General features: G+C 50.5%; 2 protein-coding genes across 2 annotated transcripts in view; one reads left to right on the plus strand and one right to left on the minus strand.

Annotated features, from left to right (window-relative positions):
* The window catches only part of GTF2E2 (general transcription factor IIE, polypeptide 2, beta 34kDa), a 15,804-nt gene extending 394 nt beyond the window's left edge, over window positions 1-15,410 (plus strand). Inside the window, exons 2-7 of the mRNA XM_010144590.1 lie at window positions 7,324-7,415; window positions 7,943-8,050; window positions 8,379-8,561; window positions 9,016-9,109; window positions 13,891-14,006; window positions 14,958-15,410. Of these exons, the coding sequence (XP_010142892.1) occupies window positions 7,324-7,415; window positions 7,943-8,050; window positions 8,379-8,561; window positions 9,016-9,109; window positions 13,891-14,006; window positions 14,958-15,077 (713 nt within the window). The 3' untranslated portion in view covers window positions 15,078-15,410. The remainder of the gene's footprint in view (window positions 1-7,323; window positions 7,416-7,942; window positions 8,051-8,378; window positions 8,562-9,015; window positions 9,110-13,890; window positions 14,007-14,957) is intronic.
* Window positions 3,575-3,868, minus strand: SMIM18 (small integral membrane protein 18). The gene has a single exon (XM_010144589.1). The coding sequence runs from the start codon at window positions 3,866-3,868 to the stop codon at window positions 3,575-3,577; it is 294 nt and encodes a 97-aa protein (XP_010142891.1).
* Window positions 15,411-16,118: the final 708 nt, after the last annotated feature.

Genomic DNA, 16,118 nt, shown 5'->3' on the forward strand with positions numbered 1-16,118 from the left:
ACCGCTCTGTCTGGGAGTTCTGCTGGTGGCTGTTGTCAATTTTTCTCCTAAATGTTTGCCTTATGTTAAGAAATTCACTTGCGCAGAGGGGGAGAAACCACTTTTACCACCATGTGTGTATGTCAGGCCTCATCCCGTGGCTCGTTTGACCAATCGGAAGAATCACTGCTCCCTTATTCTTTTTCTCCTTTGTCTTGCTGGCAGGAGAGCCCCTAAAACTTAACTTTGTGAGCTGTGAGTCTTAGGCTGTCCACCTGTGAGGTGGATTTCCTGACTTACACCTTGTTTAGCTGCTGTGCTGTGGTTAGCAGGCCTCCTCCTTTCACCTGCAAGCTCATTTTTATTCGTGGACACTGGGCCTTCGGTCAAGAGTTCCAGCGTTTCCCTGGCATCTCTCAATATCAAATAAAGCAGCGCCAAAACAGCGTGAGCGAAGGGCCAGAGAAGCAGGGAGAGGATTTATGCTCGGGGGGTCTTTTTGGTTCTCTGAAAGCACTGACAGTTCTCAGCTCCACTCCGTAAAGGTCAAATCACACCAGGAGTCCCTGAAGCACCGAATGCCCGGTGGTGCAAACTCTTTGCAGGCTCTTTTTGATTACCCTGAAGAAACAATAGAGTGAAAAACAATGCGGCAGAACATCAAGGACAAGCGTGTTCTGTCCAAGGGGAAGAGCAGGAAGTGTGCCTGTGTACCTGCAGCTTCTCAGGGCACTGAATGCAGTTATCTGCCAGATGTTTTGAAATAAATCAAGGGAGACCAGGCTGCCATCGCCAAATAAAATAAAGTTGTATGTGAACAGCCTAAATGTGTCCGGAGTGAGAGGTCTGCTAGGGAAGAGGGACGAGTGGGCAGGAAGAGGGCGGACAGCTCAAACATGAGTGTGGTCTGGAGCACTTGAGTAGATACGTGGCCAAGCAGCAGAGCAGACAAAGAAAACATCATTTCTTTGCTGTGGTTTTGTAGGGTGAGTGTTGAAGTGCTTTTGCAGCTGTCAGACAATTACCTTACACCGACAGAATGTGTGGCTGCGAGGAAATACGCTTCATCTTTCATGCTGCTGGCTTCGTTCCAGACAGCATCAGAAAGGTTTTGGGGTTTCTACAACATTTTTATGCAGAATGAGTTCGGCCTCCTTTCATTTTCCCCTGGAGAGCACTTATTAATTACTGCAGGAGCAGCAAGGATGGAGGAAAAATAATTTACTACCCGCTGCAGGAGCGAGCGGACCAACGTCCTCCCTTTCGCTGGTAGGGCTTGGCTCGGAGTGGTCGGGCTGGCAAGGGACTGAGCGGGTTAAGCAGCACAGGTTGCCCCAGACTCAAAGTCCTTTGCCCCCAGAGCTGCTTTTTATTGTGAGGTGCCTGTCAGGACGTGCTAAATCTGGCCTGCGCGTGGCAGTTTGTCGTGGGGATGATAGTGAGAATAGTTATCGCTACAGTTATCGGTAAAAACTGAGATCTGCCTCGTTTACCCGGTTCAGAACAGTAGCTGGAAAATAAGCCAAATGGGTCACATCCGTTTATTTCTTTTATTAGCGAACAGTAAGTTGTGGCTGAGCTCTTAGACATTATCTTAATGGTCTTTGATGGTCTCATAACCAAGACCAAAATCTCCAGGAGCTGTTTCGCGACTTAGTGGAGACATGGGAACAAATCCTGTGGCTCCAGGGCTGTGCCAGGGGAGATCCTTGTCTCCTCTTCCTCGTGGAGGTGCTCAGCCCCCTGTACAGACCCGTGAAGCCCGTTGCTGGGATGAATCCCTAGGCTTTCCATTGCGTGGGCTTCTCGGGAAGGCGAAGGCGGCACAGCGGAGGCAAGCTGCGAGCTGCCTCCTGGTGTGTGGTGATGAGGAGTGTGTGGGAGGAGCGCTGCGAGCGGCCAGCAGTCCTGTGGCTGTTGGGAGCATTTGCTTTCAGGAAAGAGGCACGTTAATTAAATCAGAGCGTCCCGATGGCTACTCATGCCTCTCCCGAGGAGGACATGGGCCTCTCAGGGCTGTCACACACAGCAGAAGGCGTTACCATCGCTCACACACTCTTCATCGTACATCTTGGCGTGAATCCGACGTCGTGTTGTGCCTGGGGTGTCAGCTTCTGTTAATTGTGCTTAGAGTTTGATTTCCAGCTAAAAGCATTCTCTGCCCATGGGTCTGGTACCGGCGGAACTTCACCGCAACGAGCGTATCGGAGACGAACAGTTGCAGCGGCGGTGGGTGGTGTTGAGACTGCAGAGGGGCAAAAACTGCAGCTGCACGCAGCCGCGGAAGGGAAGTGATGTGGTGAGCTAGAGGAAGGCATGAGTGTGAGCTCTGTGGGAAGCAGAAGGTGAAGCAAGCAGAGGTTTTCTTGTGCAAAATGAAGTCGTCCCTTGCTCTGCGCCCACCCTGCCGCCTCCCGCGCGAGGCTGACACTGGCCTGGCCTCCCTTGCGCAGCATGTTGACACCTGGTGAGGTCTGCGACCCGCCTGCTCGTGCCCCTTGGCGAGAAGTCGGTCAGCTCCAGTTAAGTGAAGGCGGGGATGATATATCCCCTGGCTCTGCTCCCCCCCTGCCGCCTCCCGCGCGAGGCTGACACTGGCCTGGCCTCCCTTGCGCAGCATGTTGACACCTGGTGAGGTCTGCGACCCGCCTGCTCGTGCCCCTTGGCGAGAAGTCGGTCAGCTCCAGTTAAGTGAAGGCGGGGATGATATATCCAGCACGCCTGACCCCATGCAGTGTTGTGGGGCAGAAGAATGTCCCTGTTCCCTCTAGACCGTAGTAGCACTGCGGTGTGCTTTGGGGGGACCAGGAGTTCTGAAGGTAGCGGGTCAGCCACGTCTCGGCATCCGGAGCTGCTGAACAGGTTGAATACAAAGCGAGGGGCGAGCGGTTCTCTGGAACTGAAGAAGGGGAGGGGGGAGTTCTGAAGGTAGCGGGTCAGCCACGTCTCGGCATCCGGAGCTGCTGAACAGGTTGAATACAAAGCGAGGGGCGAGCGGTTCGCTGGAACTGAAGAAGGGGAGGAGGAAAGAGTCGAATGGTACCACACGAGGTTAGAAAAGACTATTTAGGGATGAAGTTGGCTGACTTTTCCTCCCAGCACGCTCTCTTCTAAAAGCGAGAAACCCCTCATTAGAAGAACCGCCGAAGGCGAGAGTTGACACAAGCTTCTCCTCTCTCATGGCGTCTCTTGCCATTCAGCCCATCCCCCCTGCATCTTCCTTCTCACCCCGTCTATGTCTCTCCTGTCTCTGCGTGGCTGGAGGCGGGAGAACACCGCTGTGTCTTTGCACCCTGTACGCTCGCATCATTGAGCATTTTCAGAAAGGTTTTCTCTAGTTCAGCAACAGAGTTTTATGGGTTAGGCCACGTTTGTTGTTCAGGTAGACAAAGATCTACGCTAGTAAGGAAGTACAAACAACCAAAAATTCGTTTGCAACCAAAAATCTTTTCTTCCCCCGTAACGCTGCCACAGATCATCCTCCTGCTAAGTGAAAGAACTAAAAACCAGTATTTGACTTGCTCATTCGTAAGGTGCAAGAGGCCTTCTTCACAGTGTTAGGCGTTCCTGGGGTGCTGATGCTCAGTCCTCCGCCCTACACCACCTCTGTTTCACGCTTTCGGAAGCTGTTCATCAGCGCTCGCACGGGGTTGGGCTCGTTCTCCAAGTCTTTCACGGTTTTATTTTTCACGCAGCAGCAGCAGTCCAGCAGTTCGTAGAGGAAAGCCAACACCACCAGCGAAACGACGGTAAAGATGAATATGATCAGAATGATGAAGCAGGCAGTGTTCCAGTTGTCGTGGAAAGGGTAGATTTTTTGCACTTGAAAGCCCAGATACTGGGAGATGGACGTCGTCTCGTTCCAGTGAGTGGTGTTGAGCGTTGCCATGCTTGAGGAGTTGCCTGGCGCGGTCGCTCTCACGGGTTTGGGGGCTGAAACAGAAAAACAAAGCTGTTGAGGACCCTCTTGATCAAGGACACGCTGTGATTTTTATCCCAAATGTAAGAACTTAAGTTCAGGCTAAGTGCTTGTGCCTCTGTTTGCTCACAAAAGCCTCAAACCCCAAAGTTACGACTTTGTGATTTGGCTGGAAGGTTTATTTCGGTGATGGCTGGTCCACGCCTGCCTCGTGTGGGGTGAGTTACTCTGGCATGAGAGCGCTTTGCTTCTTTATTGCAAGTAGACGCCAAGACAAAAAGGTTACAAAGGGAGTTTTCAAGGTCCGCTGTGGTTTCAGCGACCTGTCTCGAGGTTGGTGCTTGCACGGCGTCAAAGCCCTCAGCGCTCTTTCAGCGTTTGTGGAAAAACAGGACTTTGAACAGTCGGAGCACCGGTGGTTATTTTTGTGTTGTTATTAGAAAAAAGGGTATTGTGAAAACCAGGATGATGCAGCCAAACCAGCTTGTGATTTCTGTCTTAATTTTCTTGTTCAGATATTAGACCTTTTGTTCTTTATTGTTCTGTCTTTAGTGGCGTTAGAAGGAAACAGGAGCTCTGTTGTTGGGAAGATAGATACCTCGCGTTAGCATTTGATACGGACATTTACTAGCGCGGTTGCAGTAACTGTTTCCTCTCCTAAGTTTGTAATTGAATACACAGATTTGTAATCGAATAAACAAATCTGTGATTGAACACACACAGCATGGCTGAGATGGACAGGATTAATTAAACTGTTTGGGGTTTTTTCTCAAACAGAAGTTTACAGAGCAAACCCCAGCTAAAAGCGCTCCTGAGCGGAGATGGGTCCTGGCGTGGTGGTGGGCTGGGAAGGAAACCCGCCCCGTGCTGGGGGTGGCTCATGCTTCTCGAGGAGGATGACGCTCTCCTGAGATCTGAGTGAGGCGAGGTGGATAAATAGCAGCTGCTCGCTGCAGTAATTATTAAAATGCAAGACTGAAGCAGCCGTTGCCGAGCCTGCAGAATTAACGCGGCGCTAACGAGGTTGGAGTCCTTGAAAGCTGACAGAAAATGGTCTGGTTTCCCACAGGTTTGCTTCTGTTGTAATGGCACACTTTAAATTCAGCCAGTCTGATCAGAATCAATAGCACTTCAGCTCTTGTGCCTGTCCAGAATGCAGGGACTTCAATATTTAATGAGCTGCTGTAATAGGTATGGGGTTTTAATTTAAAGGCATTGTCGTCTGTAGACGCTGCAGAGGAACAGCTTTATTTGGAGTCATGCTGAGGGAGCAGAGGGGAATGACTGGCCAAAGCCCATTTGAAGGCGGTGCTGAGGAAGCCCTGCTTAAGAAACCGCTGAAGAGGCATCTCGGGGTAATAGCATTTACAAATCCCGGGCGGATTCTGACCTGCCTGCCTGGATTGCACCGGTCGCTGCTGCCCTGTTTACGAGGGAAATAAAAGGCAGCCGGATTTTCTTCCTACCCTAACACAGCAAATGTCTAGGAGAGGTTTCTAGCGCATCCACGGACACAGATCTCTCTCTTCTAGGCAGCTAAACTGATAAGGGTTAGGGGATCCATTTCTCACGTTCCAGGTTTAACTGTCTTTGTTTTAAGGCAAATCCTTTCTCTGTCATTCCTATAAAAACATACAGAGTCGGTTAGAGGGAACGCAGGGCTGCAGGAAGCGAGCACCCTCCTCCCCGGTAAACACCAAACCCATTTTGTTTACTGGCTCTTGGCTCGGCGTATGAGCTTTGCTGTGAGGTGGGGTGGGCATCAATTTTCCATTAGTGCACAGATGGTGAAAGTGCTTGTCTGATAGCGCGAGGCAAGCTCCCCTGCGTTGGGCGGGCTAAAATCCTGCTAAAGCCAGAGAAAAATCGCTCTGCTGCTAAGCAGCTTGTTCCAGGCTGGGAGGCTACAGGCATAATTTCTTTCAGTAATCAAGCTAAACCTAAGACAATGTTATAAAAGGATCCACACCTACCTCTTGTCTGAGAGGATGCTGACGGAGCGCTGCTCTGGTCCCTTCTTTTAAGCAGCCTATGGCACAGCCAAGATGGAGCTTTCCTGCCATTGGCCAGAGCAGGATGCTGCTGACAACTTCCTTTACGCTCATTTGCATCAAGCCCTCGGCGCCAGCAGTGAATCATTCAGAAATTTGACTGTTATCGTCTGGAGTAAGGGAGGACCCGCTTCCTGCTCTCATTTTTGGGATGGTCTTTGCGCGCGGGGTGAGCTGGTTAGCGGAGGAGCTCTGGGAGGGCGGCAGTGGCGCTGGAAAGCGGCCGGTCCCTCGGTGACGTTTGAAGTGTTAATATCTGCAGCTCTCCAGCTTCTCCAGGGTGAGATCTGCCTGTCCTGAACTGCAGCGGGCTGCGGCCGGGCAGATTAAACGCGATAATCTTCTTGATTCAGGTGACAGAGTGAATACATGATGAGTCGTCTTAACGATGAGAGAGGACCCTGTCGGGGGAAGTCCCTCTAGCTGATTGCAGGGGGAGCTGGCTCTTGTTTTCCTCCTCTTTTCAGCATTATGGTTTCTACTGTATCAGCACCAGTTGCAGTAAAGCCTTCCCAATAATTACCAAAAGTGGATGTGTTTGAAATTTGGCCACATCCACAATTCCCTCTTTGTAGCCTCCTGGCAGATCAGCTCAGAAGTGAGACAGATGTGGAAACGGATCGCCTGAAGCCATGGCTCTTTGTCTAACAGCTCAGGTGCATTTCTAGAATATGATGGGGGTTTTTTTTACCTTTTTTCCTGTCTCTTTTCCCCACCACAAACCCCTGAGCCCTTCCGCTCCTCCTCATCACCACTCAGAGCAAAGACTTTGCGTAGCAGCTCTGCTCAGCACCCGCTCCAACCCCTCCGTAACTTCGATTGTCCTTTTCTCTCCCTGGACTGATTTTTCCACAGAAATAATAGGAGCTCGGTATCTGAGATACCTGCTGCCCTGTCAAATGCGGGTGGAAAAGCACCAGTGGATTAAAAATTCCTGTGGTGACAAAGAGGAAAGGTCCTTTTTCTGGTGCAGCCAAAAGGCCGGCGAAGTTGGGCCTCCAACCATTAAGTTGGAGCAGCGTTATGCTGGTAATGGGCCTGTGGCTTCTGGTGGTGGTTTTAATGTGCTGATGGCTCGTTAACAACCTCGTGAGAATCTTTGAATCAGGCTTTACACCGCAGCAAACCTCACCATACGTGAAGACAGAAGCAGGTGCGGCCACAGAGGGGATTCTGGCTTGTTCCAGTGGTGCAACGCTCCAAATTTTGAATTTATGGGGTTTTTTAATACAAACCCGGCTCGTTTCTGTTCATAGCTGTAACTCTAGAAGGTTACGGGCGTAGAGTGAGAACGAGATGGAGTGCGGAGCCAACAGGGCATTGTGGATACCCTCGTTTAGTGGCTAATGGATGGTTTGGTTTCTCCTTTCGTAGATCACAGCAATGGATCGTTTAACTTGAAAGCCCTTTCGGGAGGCTCTGGCTACAAGTTTGGAGTCCTGGCGAAGATCGTGAATTACATGAAGGTACGGCGTTTCGATGTGGAATTTGAATGTTTTGGAGTAATACTCGAGTTAGTTATGCTCCTGTGGTAGCTGAAAGACTGGTAGCTGCGTGTTTCAAACTCCAAAATCCTTTAGTGAGATGCTCGCGCTCCAGAGTGCGAATTCCAGGAGCTGCCTGTTAAATTCCGAATGCTCTCAGTAACCTGATTGTTCCATGACTGAAACCCTAATTATTCCAGGTCACCTTAAATCCAGGATAACGCTGTTTGTTTACAGTAGAAATGGGAATTTGAAGATGCTGTCAGCTTTTTAGGATTCACCAGCTGTTTCCCAAAACAAACTTGACAGATGACTTTGTCTTAAGTTGTTGACTAATATTTTTCCCCTCATATTCTCAAAACCCCTAAATTGTCCCCCCTCCTGTGTCTGTCCTGGTTTTACACAGCTTGTGCTGTCACCCCGTTACACCAATTCTGGTTACTTTATGATAATGGAGTCACTGAATAAAATGAATAGAGAGCTCTGATAGATGCTGTTTGCTCTTCCAGACTCGGCACCAGCGTGGTGATACGCACCCGTTAACCCTAGAAGAGATTTTGGATGAAACACAACATTTAGATATTGGACTCAAGCAGAAACAATGGTTAATGAGCGAGGTAAAAGCCCTGCGTGTTTAGATATTAATTAAAGGATTGTGATAAACCTGAATTATATGTGCACAGATGTAAATATACCTGCACTTGACTGGCCTACCTGGTTTTGCTCAGGTCGTAGCTTGGCTTTCTGCTGCAGGAAAGAGCCCAAAGACCTTCAGGGAAGGCTGTTAAGCCTTCACTGCTTCGTGCTTTTTGTGGTGGCATTTGGTTCAAACTCCGGTCTCCAAATGGGCAGCTGTAACCTGTGGCTGCTCAAAAACACACTAGAAAAAAAAAAGTCCTAGCGTGTGCTCTTCTTCAAGGTTCAATATTTCTGTCCCTGACACAGGCTCTAGTCAACAATCCCAAAATTGAAGTCGTGGATGGGAAGTACGCTTTCAAACCCAAGTACAACCTGAAAGACAAAAAGGCTCTGCTCAGGCTGCTGGACAAGCACGACCAGCGCGGGCTGGGAGGAATCCTTCTGGAGGACATCGAGGAAGGGCTGCCCAACGCGCAGAAGGCTATCAAGGTGAGTAGCTCGTGTCTGTGACTGAGGGAACCCCCTCTCCTCAGCTTCTCAAAGGGGAGCGAGAGGCCAAGAGCGAATCTGCTCGTGAGTTGTTTCTGTTCTCAAGAGCTCGTTCAGGAGATGCAGCTTTTTCCGTGCTCCGCCCTGTCCGTTCAGGTGTGGCCTGATATCTCGGCATGGCTGTCAAAGCTCTTTCTCACAAGACTCTTCATCTCCCACGTTCCATCTGTAGACGTTCAGCAGTCCAGCTTTTATACCTTGAGTTCAGTCCCCTCTATCTCCCCTCCCCTTTATTAGTGTCCTGACTGTCAGCCTGCGCCGTGGGTGCTTTTCACGGCCGGTTACTGTGCTGCTGCTCCGCTGTGGTGTGCTTTTTGAGTCTGTTGATCGAGCTGCAGTCCTCACTCTTGCAAGCAAAGCGATTTTGAGTTGTTCTTTTGCATTTGTTTTCGAGGCTTTAGGGGACCAGATCATCTTTGTTAGTCGCCCTGATAAGAAGAAAATACTTTTCTACAATGACAAGAGCTGTCAGTTTTCTGTGGATGAAGGTAGGTGTTTGTTTCCATTTGATAGTTGATTTGAATTTGTCCTGTATTGTATAAGCAGTCTTCAGGTGTGGCGGTCTAAGGCGGGCGTGAAATATTAGGGATATTTAGATGTCAGGGGAGTGGTTTATATGAACACGAGGCCAACGAGACGAGAGAATGAGTTCAGCGTTAATATCCTCTGGTTGATAACGGATACACTGGAACGTGGCACCAATTTGAGTATCCAGTGTGGCACCAGTTGAGATTACAACAATTCTCTTCAAGTGTAGCCGTACAGAACGGACTAAAAATCACCTGTGACTAACCCATCTTGTTGTGTAAAGGGCAGCCAAAAAAACCCCCAAAAGAACAGCTTTTGGGTGCAGGTTTGTTGGGTTTGGGTTTGTTTTGGTTTTTTTCAGTTTATTTTGGCGAACATGATGAGAAGCCACAGATGGAACAGAATTAAGTTTTTAGCAGCTACCGGTTGCATTACAGTCGCAATTTGGTGATTGCTGCTTCTTGGGCAGTTTTTTCCCCGAAAAGAGGGAGAGCTCTACCCTGTTGCTCTTAGTTTGTAATAACTGCAGGGTTAACAGTAAAATTTAATAAAAGAGCTCGTTTTATGAAGTTGTAGTGAGAGACAGCTGCCAGCTCCACATCAGGTAGCCAGTATACACCCAAGACTCTTGGTACACAGTACATGGTGTTTTAGCACACCCAGCACTGGTCTGGGTTTAGGAACAAGCCGTTGCTATCAAAGGGGGGAAAAGGTTTTAAAACCTCCTCTAAATCCCCTTGACACAGAGTGGTGAAGCTGCCTGGCTCAGTCTCCGGGTGAAGGCAGCCCTTAAGGCTGTGGGGTCTCTGATGGAGGCATCTCATGTGCACGTTCAGGGTGGGTTTGCTTTGCTTTCCTCCCTTTCATCCGCAGGTGGCAGCACGTTCCCATCCCAGCAGAAAGTGATTTTTGTTCTTTTGTTGTCCTCTTCCTGCTGGTTTTGGTTTTTCTTTCCATGCGGCTGGCGATGCTTTGTTCTAAGAGGGGACAAGAATAGTTTCTCTGTCGCGAACTGCCTGCATACGTTACAGCTCTTACAACACCCCTGAGTGGGTTCCCTCACTTCCTGCAGCTGGCACGGGTGCTTTTTCCAGCCTGGGATGAAGAAAACCTGTCCTTCCCGAGCAGCTTTGCTTCGCGACTCTTTCCAGAGCACCAGCAGCGTGTCTTTGAGGGAGTCACTGGCAGATTTGTCTGCGTACAGGATGAGTTATGACACGTTCCTGCGTTAGCAGTGCTGGTGCAGCTCATTATCTCGACCAAAAAACGAGGTTTTTAGAAGACTGCGAAGCAAGTGCTGTCAGGCGCTTTGATCTTGCAGCTGATGACAGTTCAAAATATGTTTCTGGTTCAGTGTTTATCCTTAGAAATCAGGGCTCTGCGCTGCTCGGAGCACGACTCCGCCGTATGACACTCTCCAGTTTCAAACACATGTTGCCTGGGATTAATACCGTCTAAAAGTCAGGCGTCCTCTCCCATCGCTCTGAGCTCCATCAGAGGAGAAAGAGGAGCAGTTTGGAGCTGCTGTCTCAAAGTGGGAGGAATGCTCTGGCAGCGCCTACCCCTTCCCTTGCTGCAGCTGTTTTGACGGCTGAACAAGCTTTTCTTCCTCCCCTTTCGAAAACAGCCCCCCCTGCCCTGCAGCAGCGGTGCGGTACCTCTGCGTATCGCCATCTCAGGGGTAGCGGCGAAGGTTTGTGCAGTGAGGAACAGCTTTTGTTCTTCCTCTTCTGCGACGAGCCAAGGAGGGTTCGGGTTGCATGTGTTCCTTCTTGGCTTCCTGACTCGTTAATCTTCTGTCAGTGGTGCGTAGCTGAAAGCGTCTGTAAAAGCTGGGCTAGATTTCAGGTGCCTCGGCCAAGGAAAGCTGGGGCTCAGCGCTGAGCCTGGGAACCAAGCTTGTACCCCATGCCGGCCGGGCACCCAAAGGCCACTCCAGTTGTGACAGATGGTGTCTTCCGTGTCTGAGTGCCATAGGGGAAGTGTTTTATTGCTTAAAAATGTAATAATACCTGGTTTTAATAGTCTTCCTGAGCACCTCTGAAGAGATCTAAAGAAAGGCTAAAGCCTCTTGAATTTCATGATACACGAATTGCTCAGGATCAGGGAAAACTTACAGCTCTGGCTGCAGATTCCAAGGTGGTCCGGGAGCATCACAGACTTACTATCAAGCACCTTTTCCTTCCGGTGTCAATCTAGCACAGTGTTCCCTGGGACTGTTCAAAGCAGGACTCCATCTTCCCCGCTACTCGGTTGCTTCTTCCCTTCTGCCCTTCTGTGCTTGTCCTGTGCTCCGATTTTGGCTCAGCGCAGTGAAGCGTTTTTAACCCAAACAGATTTTATTACCGGTTTATCTCCAGAAGCCATCTCAACCTCTTTGGAGGAGCAGGTGAGGCAGGCAGAAGTGCGGGATGAGCTGCGCTGAAGTCACAGCGCTGCCATTTACCCATGACTTTGTTCCTCAAGCGTAAGCGTTTACGAAAAGGAAGAGTGTTAATCACCCGGGGAATGTCCGGAGCAGCCTGTGAGTAGTGTGGATTCTGTCAAACTTCAGAGTAAAGATCACCTGGCGGCTGACAGGACACGGAGAAGGAAAATGGAGTGCGCTCCGTCATTGTAATGGTTACGTGCGCTGCAGGAATGTGGAGGTGCAGAAATGCCAGAGCTACAAACGCTCTGGCATTGTTGGCTGTTGTTCCTTGAGAGCTTCTCCCATCGGTTCTTACGCTGCCGAGAGGTGTCACAATAATTCAGGGAGCGTATTCCCAAGGTCTAAACTTTCGCTGGCTGAGGGGCGCAGAGTCCTTGGAGACTCCTGAATAAATCTGACAGGTAACGTGAAGTGGTTCGCTGCTAGCCAGATGGCTGCTCGCTCTCTTCCTTTAGCTCCATGGCTGGTGCCGCGTTGCATCACTTTTCTGATCCCCTTCAATATGGAGTATTTCCTCGTGGGGAGCTGTTGTGACTCCCCCTTTCCTAGGCAAGAAGGTATTTTAAAGCCCTACGTGGAACCTCGCATGGGAAGGTGCTTTTGCCGCTACCGCAGTGGGAGCAGTAGCGCTGAGCGCAGCCTGATTTACGAAGGAGATTCTAAATGGAGCTGCGCAGTGGCTCTGGTGGGGCCAATTACGAGATTACGTTACCTGGATGTGAAGTCCATTTCAGCTTTGCGGTTTGGATTCTTGGGGACTGTTACGTTCCTGTTTCTTGGCCAAGTGTAAAAGGGGAATGTGAGGCCGTGGCGATGCTGTAACTGCTGCATCACAAGAAATGCGAGACGCCACGATTAGACATTAACTGTGATCTGTGCTTCTGCCCGCGTGGATCCCCGAAGAGCTGACCGTTTATTTTCTAGTGTTTAATTTTTCACTCCTGTTCCTCAGAAGAACGCCGGCCAGTTTAACCTTAAGCACCTATTTTCAGCCTTTTCTTTTTTGCACCAGAGCATATTTGTCCGTATGTCACGAGCTCTGATAAGAGACACGTCACCTGCCTTGGTAGCAGTGGGGGGGCCTGAACAGAAGAGAAACAGCTTGAAAGAGTATGTTCTGCGAGGGCTCATGGCTGAGCAATCCCTCTCCTGCGCGTTCAGCTTTGATCCTCGCACAGCCTCCTCCACCTGCCGCAGCAGGGCGAGGTGAGAGCTGATCTGTGAAAGCAGGCACCGCGAGCTCTGCCCAAAGCCCGGGATCGCCCTCAAGATGGATGAGCAGACAGAGTGTCTTGACTGTGGTCTCAGCCCATGCATTAGGTCACCTGGAACCACCGTCCCGGTGCCCCCGCTGCGCTGCGTGGCCTGTCTGGGCAACGGGCTCAGCGCTATGTAACAAAAGTGGCCTTTGGGCAGGATTTCCCCTCAAAAACGCCGTATTGCCAAAAATGGCTTCAAACAAGGCGCGTGAGGAAGGGAATCGGTCCGCGCACAGCAGCCGCGTCTGGTACGGACGCCTTTTGTTCGGCGCCTTTTTGTCGCAGCGCGTCTGGAGCCGGCGTATCCGCGTCAGCGCGTCACGGAGCGTTCCACCGCCTGCGGCGTAGGACAGCTTCCTAGGCACGCAGAAGTTGTGCTTGTTTTGACAAGGGTATACTAAATTTATCTGGAAATAAAGGGGGAAATGGAGCCCTGCGTCGCTCTGCGCGCCTCGTGTTTTATTTATAGTTTGTGAGCCCGACCTGCTGACAGGGTGTCTCTAAGCGAGTGCCTGGGGAGTGAAGGGAGGTAGGGTCGTACCAGCCGCTGCCTGGGGAAGGCATTCCAGAGGCGCTGCGGAACTTCACGGGAGGCAGAGAGCGCGCGGGCAGATGGCAGCTGCTCTCGTTAAGACTCGCTGTCTCTGTCTTTTTTCCTGCTGCTGTGGCTTTTAAGGTATCTCGCTTCTTTTTAACACCAGAGGAATTTCAGTGATTTATTGTCTGTGCGGCCACGGTCTGTATTACATTACAGTGATAAATGAGCTTAAAGCCGCTGAAGCAAATGTCTTGAATCTTCCGTAAATTGGCCTGTGAGGTGACAAGTCTCCCAAGACAACGGCAGCTGAAGACGTGTAAATGAAGTTGCCGTTTGTGGTTAGTTATTACCCTTCACCACGATCTGGTGAACCGAGGCTAGTAAAACACAGCCGTCAGTCTGCGTGGCGATCGAGCTGCTGGGCAAAAAGAGAGACTCCGTGAAGTTGGGGGGCTTTGTTCACCGGGGCTTGGCTTTTCTCCTCGTAAAACTAAGGTTTGATTGGCCTTTCAGAATTTCAGAAGCTGTGGAGGAGCATTCCCGTGGATTCCATGGACGAGGAGAAGATTGAAGAGTATCTGAAACGACAGGGTATTTCTTCCATGCAAGAAACTGGACCAAAGAGAATAGTAAGAGACACAAATTACAGATCTTTCTAGGAGGTTCCCCCGCCCTGACCCCGCGGTGTCGCGAGCGTGCGCGCAGCTGCTCGGTGTAGCTCAGGGAAGTGTGACCGATTGCAGAAAACAAGGCTGTAGCCAGCAGTCAGTGCTTTTATAACTCGCTTGAGCCAGTGTAATCCAGGCAGCATCAAGAAGAGGACAAATGCCAGAAAGCCCTGCAAGCTCCAGAGTGGAAGCTGCTGCTTGAAGCTGTGCCACACAGGGGGAGTAGAAGAAGGGAGAAGGGGTGGGGTTTTTTCCCTTTTTTTGCTAATTAGCTTTGAGATCCTGCTGGGAGCCGCGTAACGTGCCTCCCCCCACACCCACGCTGTTCTCCACGCTGGGTGCGATATGCTGGTGTTTTACTGGGAGGCCAACACGGCTGCAAGCTCTCCAGAGCTGCTTTCTGCCCGGCTTCCAACCAGTTTGGTTGACATCGTTTGGATGTGATATGCTCTGGTTAGTGATTACCACAGCATCGTCTTTGCTGCACTTGGCTTCAAACTGTCCTTCCGTGAGAGCCCTTCCACCCAGGGCCTGTTCCTGGTTTGTGCTGGTCGCTGCTCGAGATGCTGTAATACCTGTTGTCATGGAGACGCTCCTCATGGGTTCCTTATATGCTCTAAGTGTCTTAATTGCAGACCAATTTTGGGGCAGGTACCTGCTTCTGTAGCTGCTTCTGTACCTGTAGCTACACCTACCAAATGCTTCTGTAGGGAGCATTTGGACGCTTCACTTCTAAACACCAGCTTTACTATGGGCTACAGAGACCGTGCTGTGTCCCCGGGGTCTTCTCCCAGCCCTGCTCCAAGCAGGGCTCTGCTTCAGGGGAGTGACGACGAGTGCAGCGTCACGCGTCAGGTCCGGTGTGGCAGCTGGAGGGCAGATCTTCTGACCGCTGTTTCTTTCTTCTTGCAGGCTCCTATTCAGAGGAGGAAGAAACCCGCTTCTCAGAAGAAACGCCGCTTTAAGACTCACAATGACCACTTGGCCGGAGTATTAAAAGATTACTCCGATGTCGTTCCTGGCAAACAGTGACCGGTTGAGTTCTGCAGCAAACGTGCATTTTCGTACAGGCTTTTTGCCACTCAGGCTCGGTGTCTGCTCGCAGAAAGACTGACTGTATATAGTAATGTGATGCGTTTTCCCCCATCCCAGCAACTGCCGAGACAAAACAGGTCGGTTGAAGAGCAAGTATGAACTCCCGAATTTAGAGTTTAATTTAATTAGCTACTGGGAAATGTGTCTTTCAGGAAGAGGTTCTGGCTAGTCGCCTCTTGGCTTAGAGGGATAACTGGTGCTCAGCATGTAACGCGGGAGTTCCTGCCCACTTCTACACTGCTTAACGGGTGCTTCCCTGGAGTTACTTACAGGGGGCTTACTAATAGAATCGAATTCAGGAAAACCTTTTCCTCAAATCACTGCAGGCAAGTTCCCGTCGCAGTCAAACATACCCGCGGTTCGTACGTGTCTTCCTTGCCATGGGACTGGGCTTCACTGAATGGTGGTGTCTGAGGCTCACACTCGGGGAAAAAAAACCCTCTCCTGAACTGCCGGCAGGCTGCAGGGTGGCAGGGCAGCTCTAGCTTCCTCATGGGAAATGGCCTCGCCGCTGCGGTGGGCACGCGGGCGTTGCACAGGGCTGCTCTGTGGACAGGAGGGAAGTGAAACGATGGTGTCATGATGAAGCCATTTTTCTTTTTTGGGAAGTAATAAACTTCAAATACTGGTTTCCAGTGTTGCTTCCTTAAAGAAGGAGGGAATCGGCGTCTTTCATGCTTGTTGTGTTTTCCTTTTCAGGGAGGTGAAGGAATCTTTGCTCTATTTTTATCTGCTCAGTGAGCTGTCGTTCTGAGCTAGCACACCATCATGGTGTTATCGTTCCTGCTTGGGGAGGGGGGAGAAACCACCTTAAGTGAAAGCTCCCTGTAGCTGCCTGATGTTCTGCGCAGCGCAGACGAACATGGAACGGGGCCAGGCTATGTCCTCTTGATAACTTATTTTTATGTGCTGAACCAGAGGCAATCAATGCTGATATTGTTTTCATGGCGCTGCGGGAGAGGAGCTGTTTCTCCGCTC

This window comes from Buceros rhinoceros, unplaced genomic scaffold, assembly GCF_000710305.1.
Source record: "Buceros rhinoceros silvestris isolate BGI_N320 unplaced genomic scaffold, ASM71030v1 scaffold17861, whole genome shotgun sequence".
NCBI lineage: Eukaryota > Metazoa > Chordata > Aves > Bucerotiformes > Bucerotidae > Buceros > Buceros rhinoceros.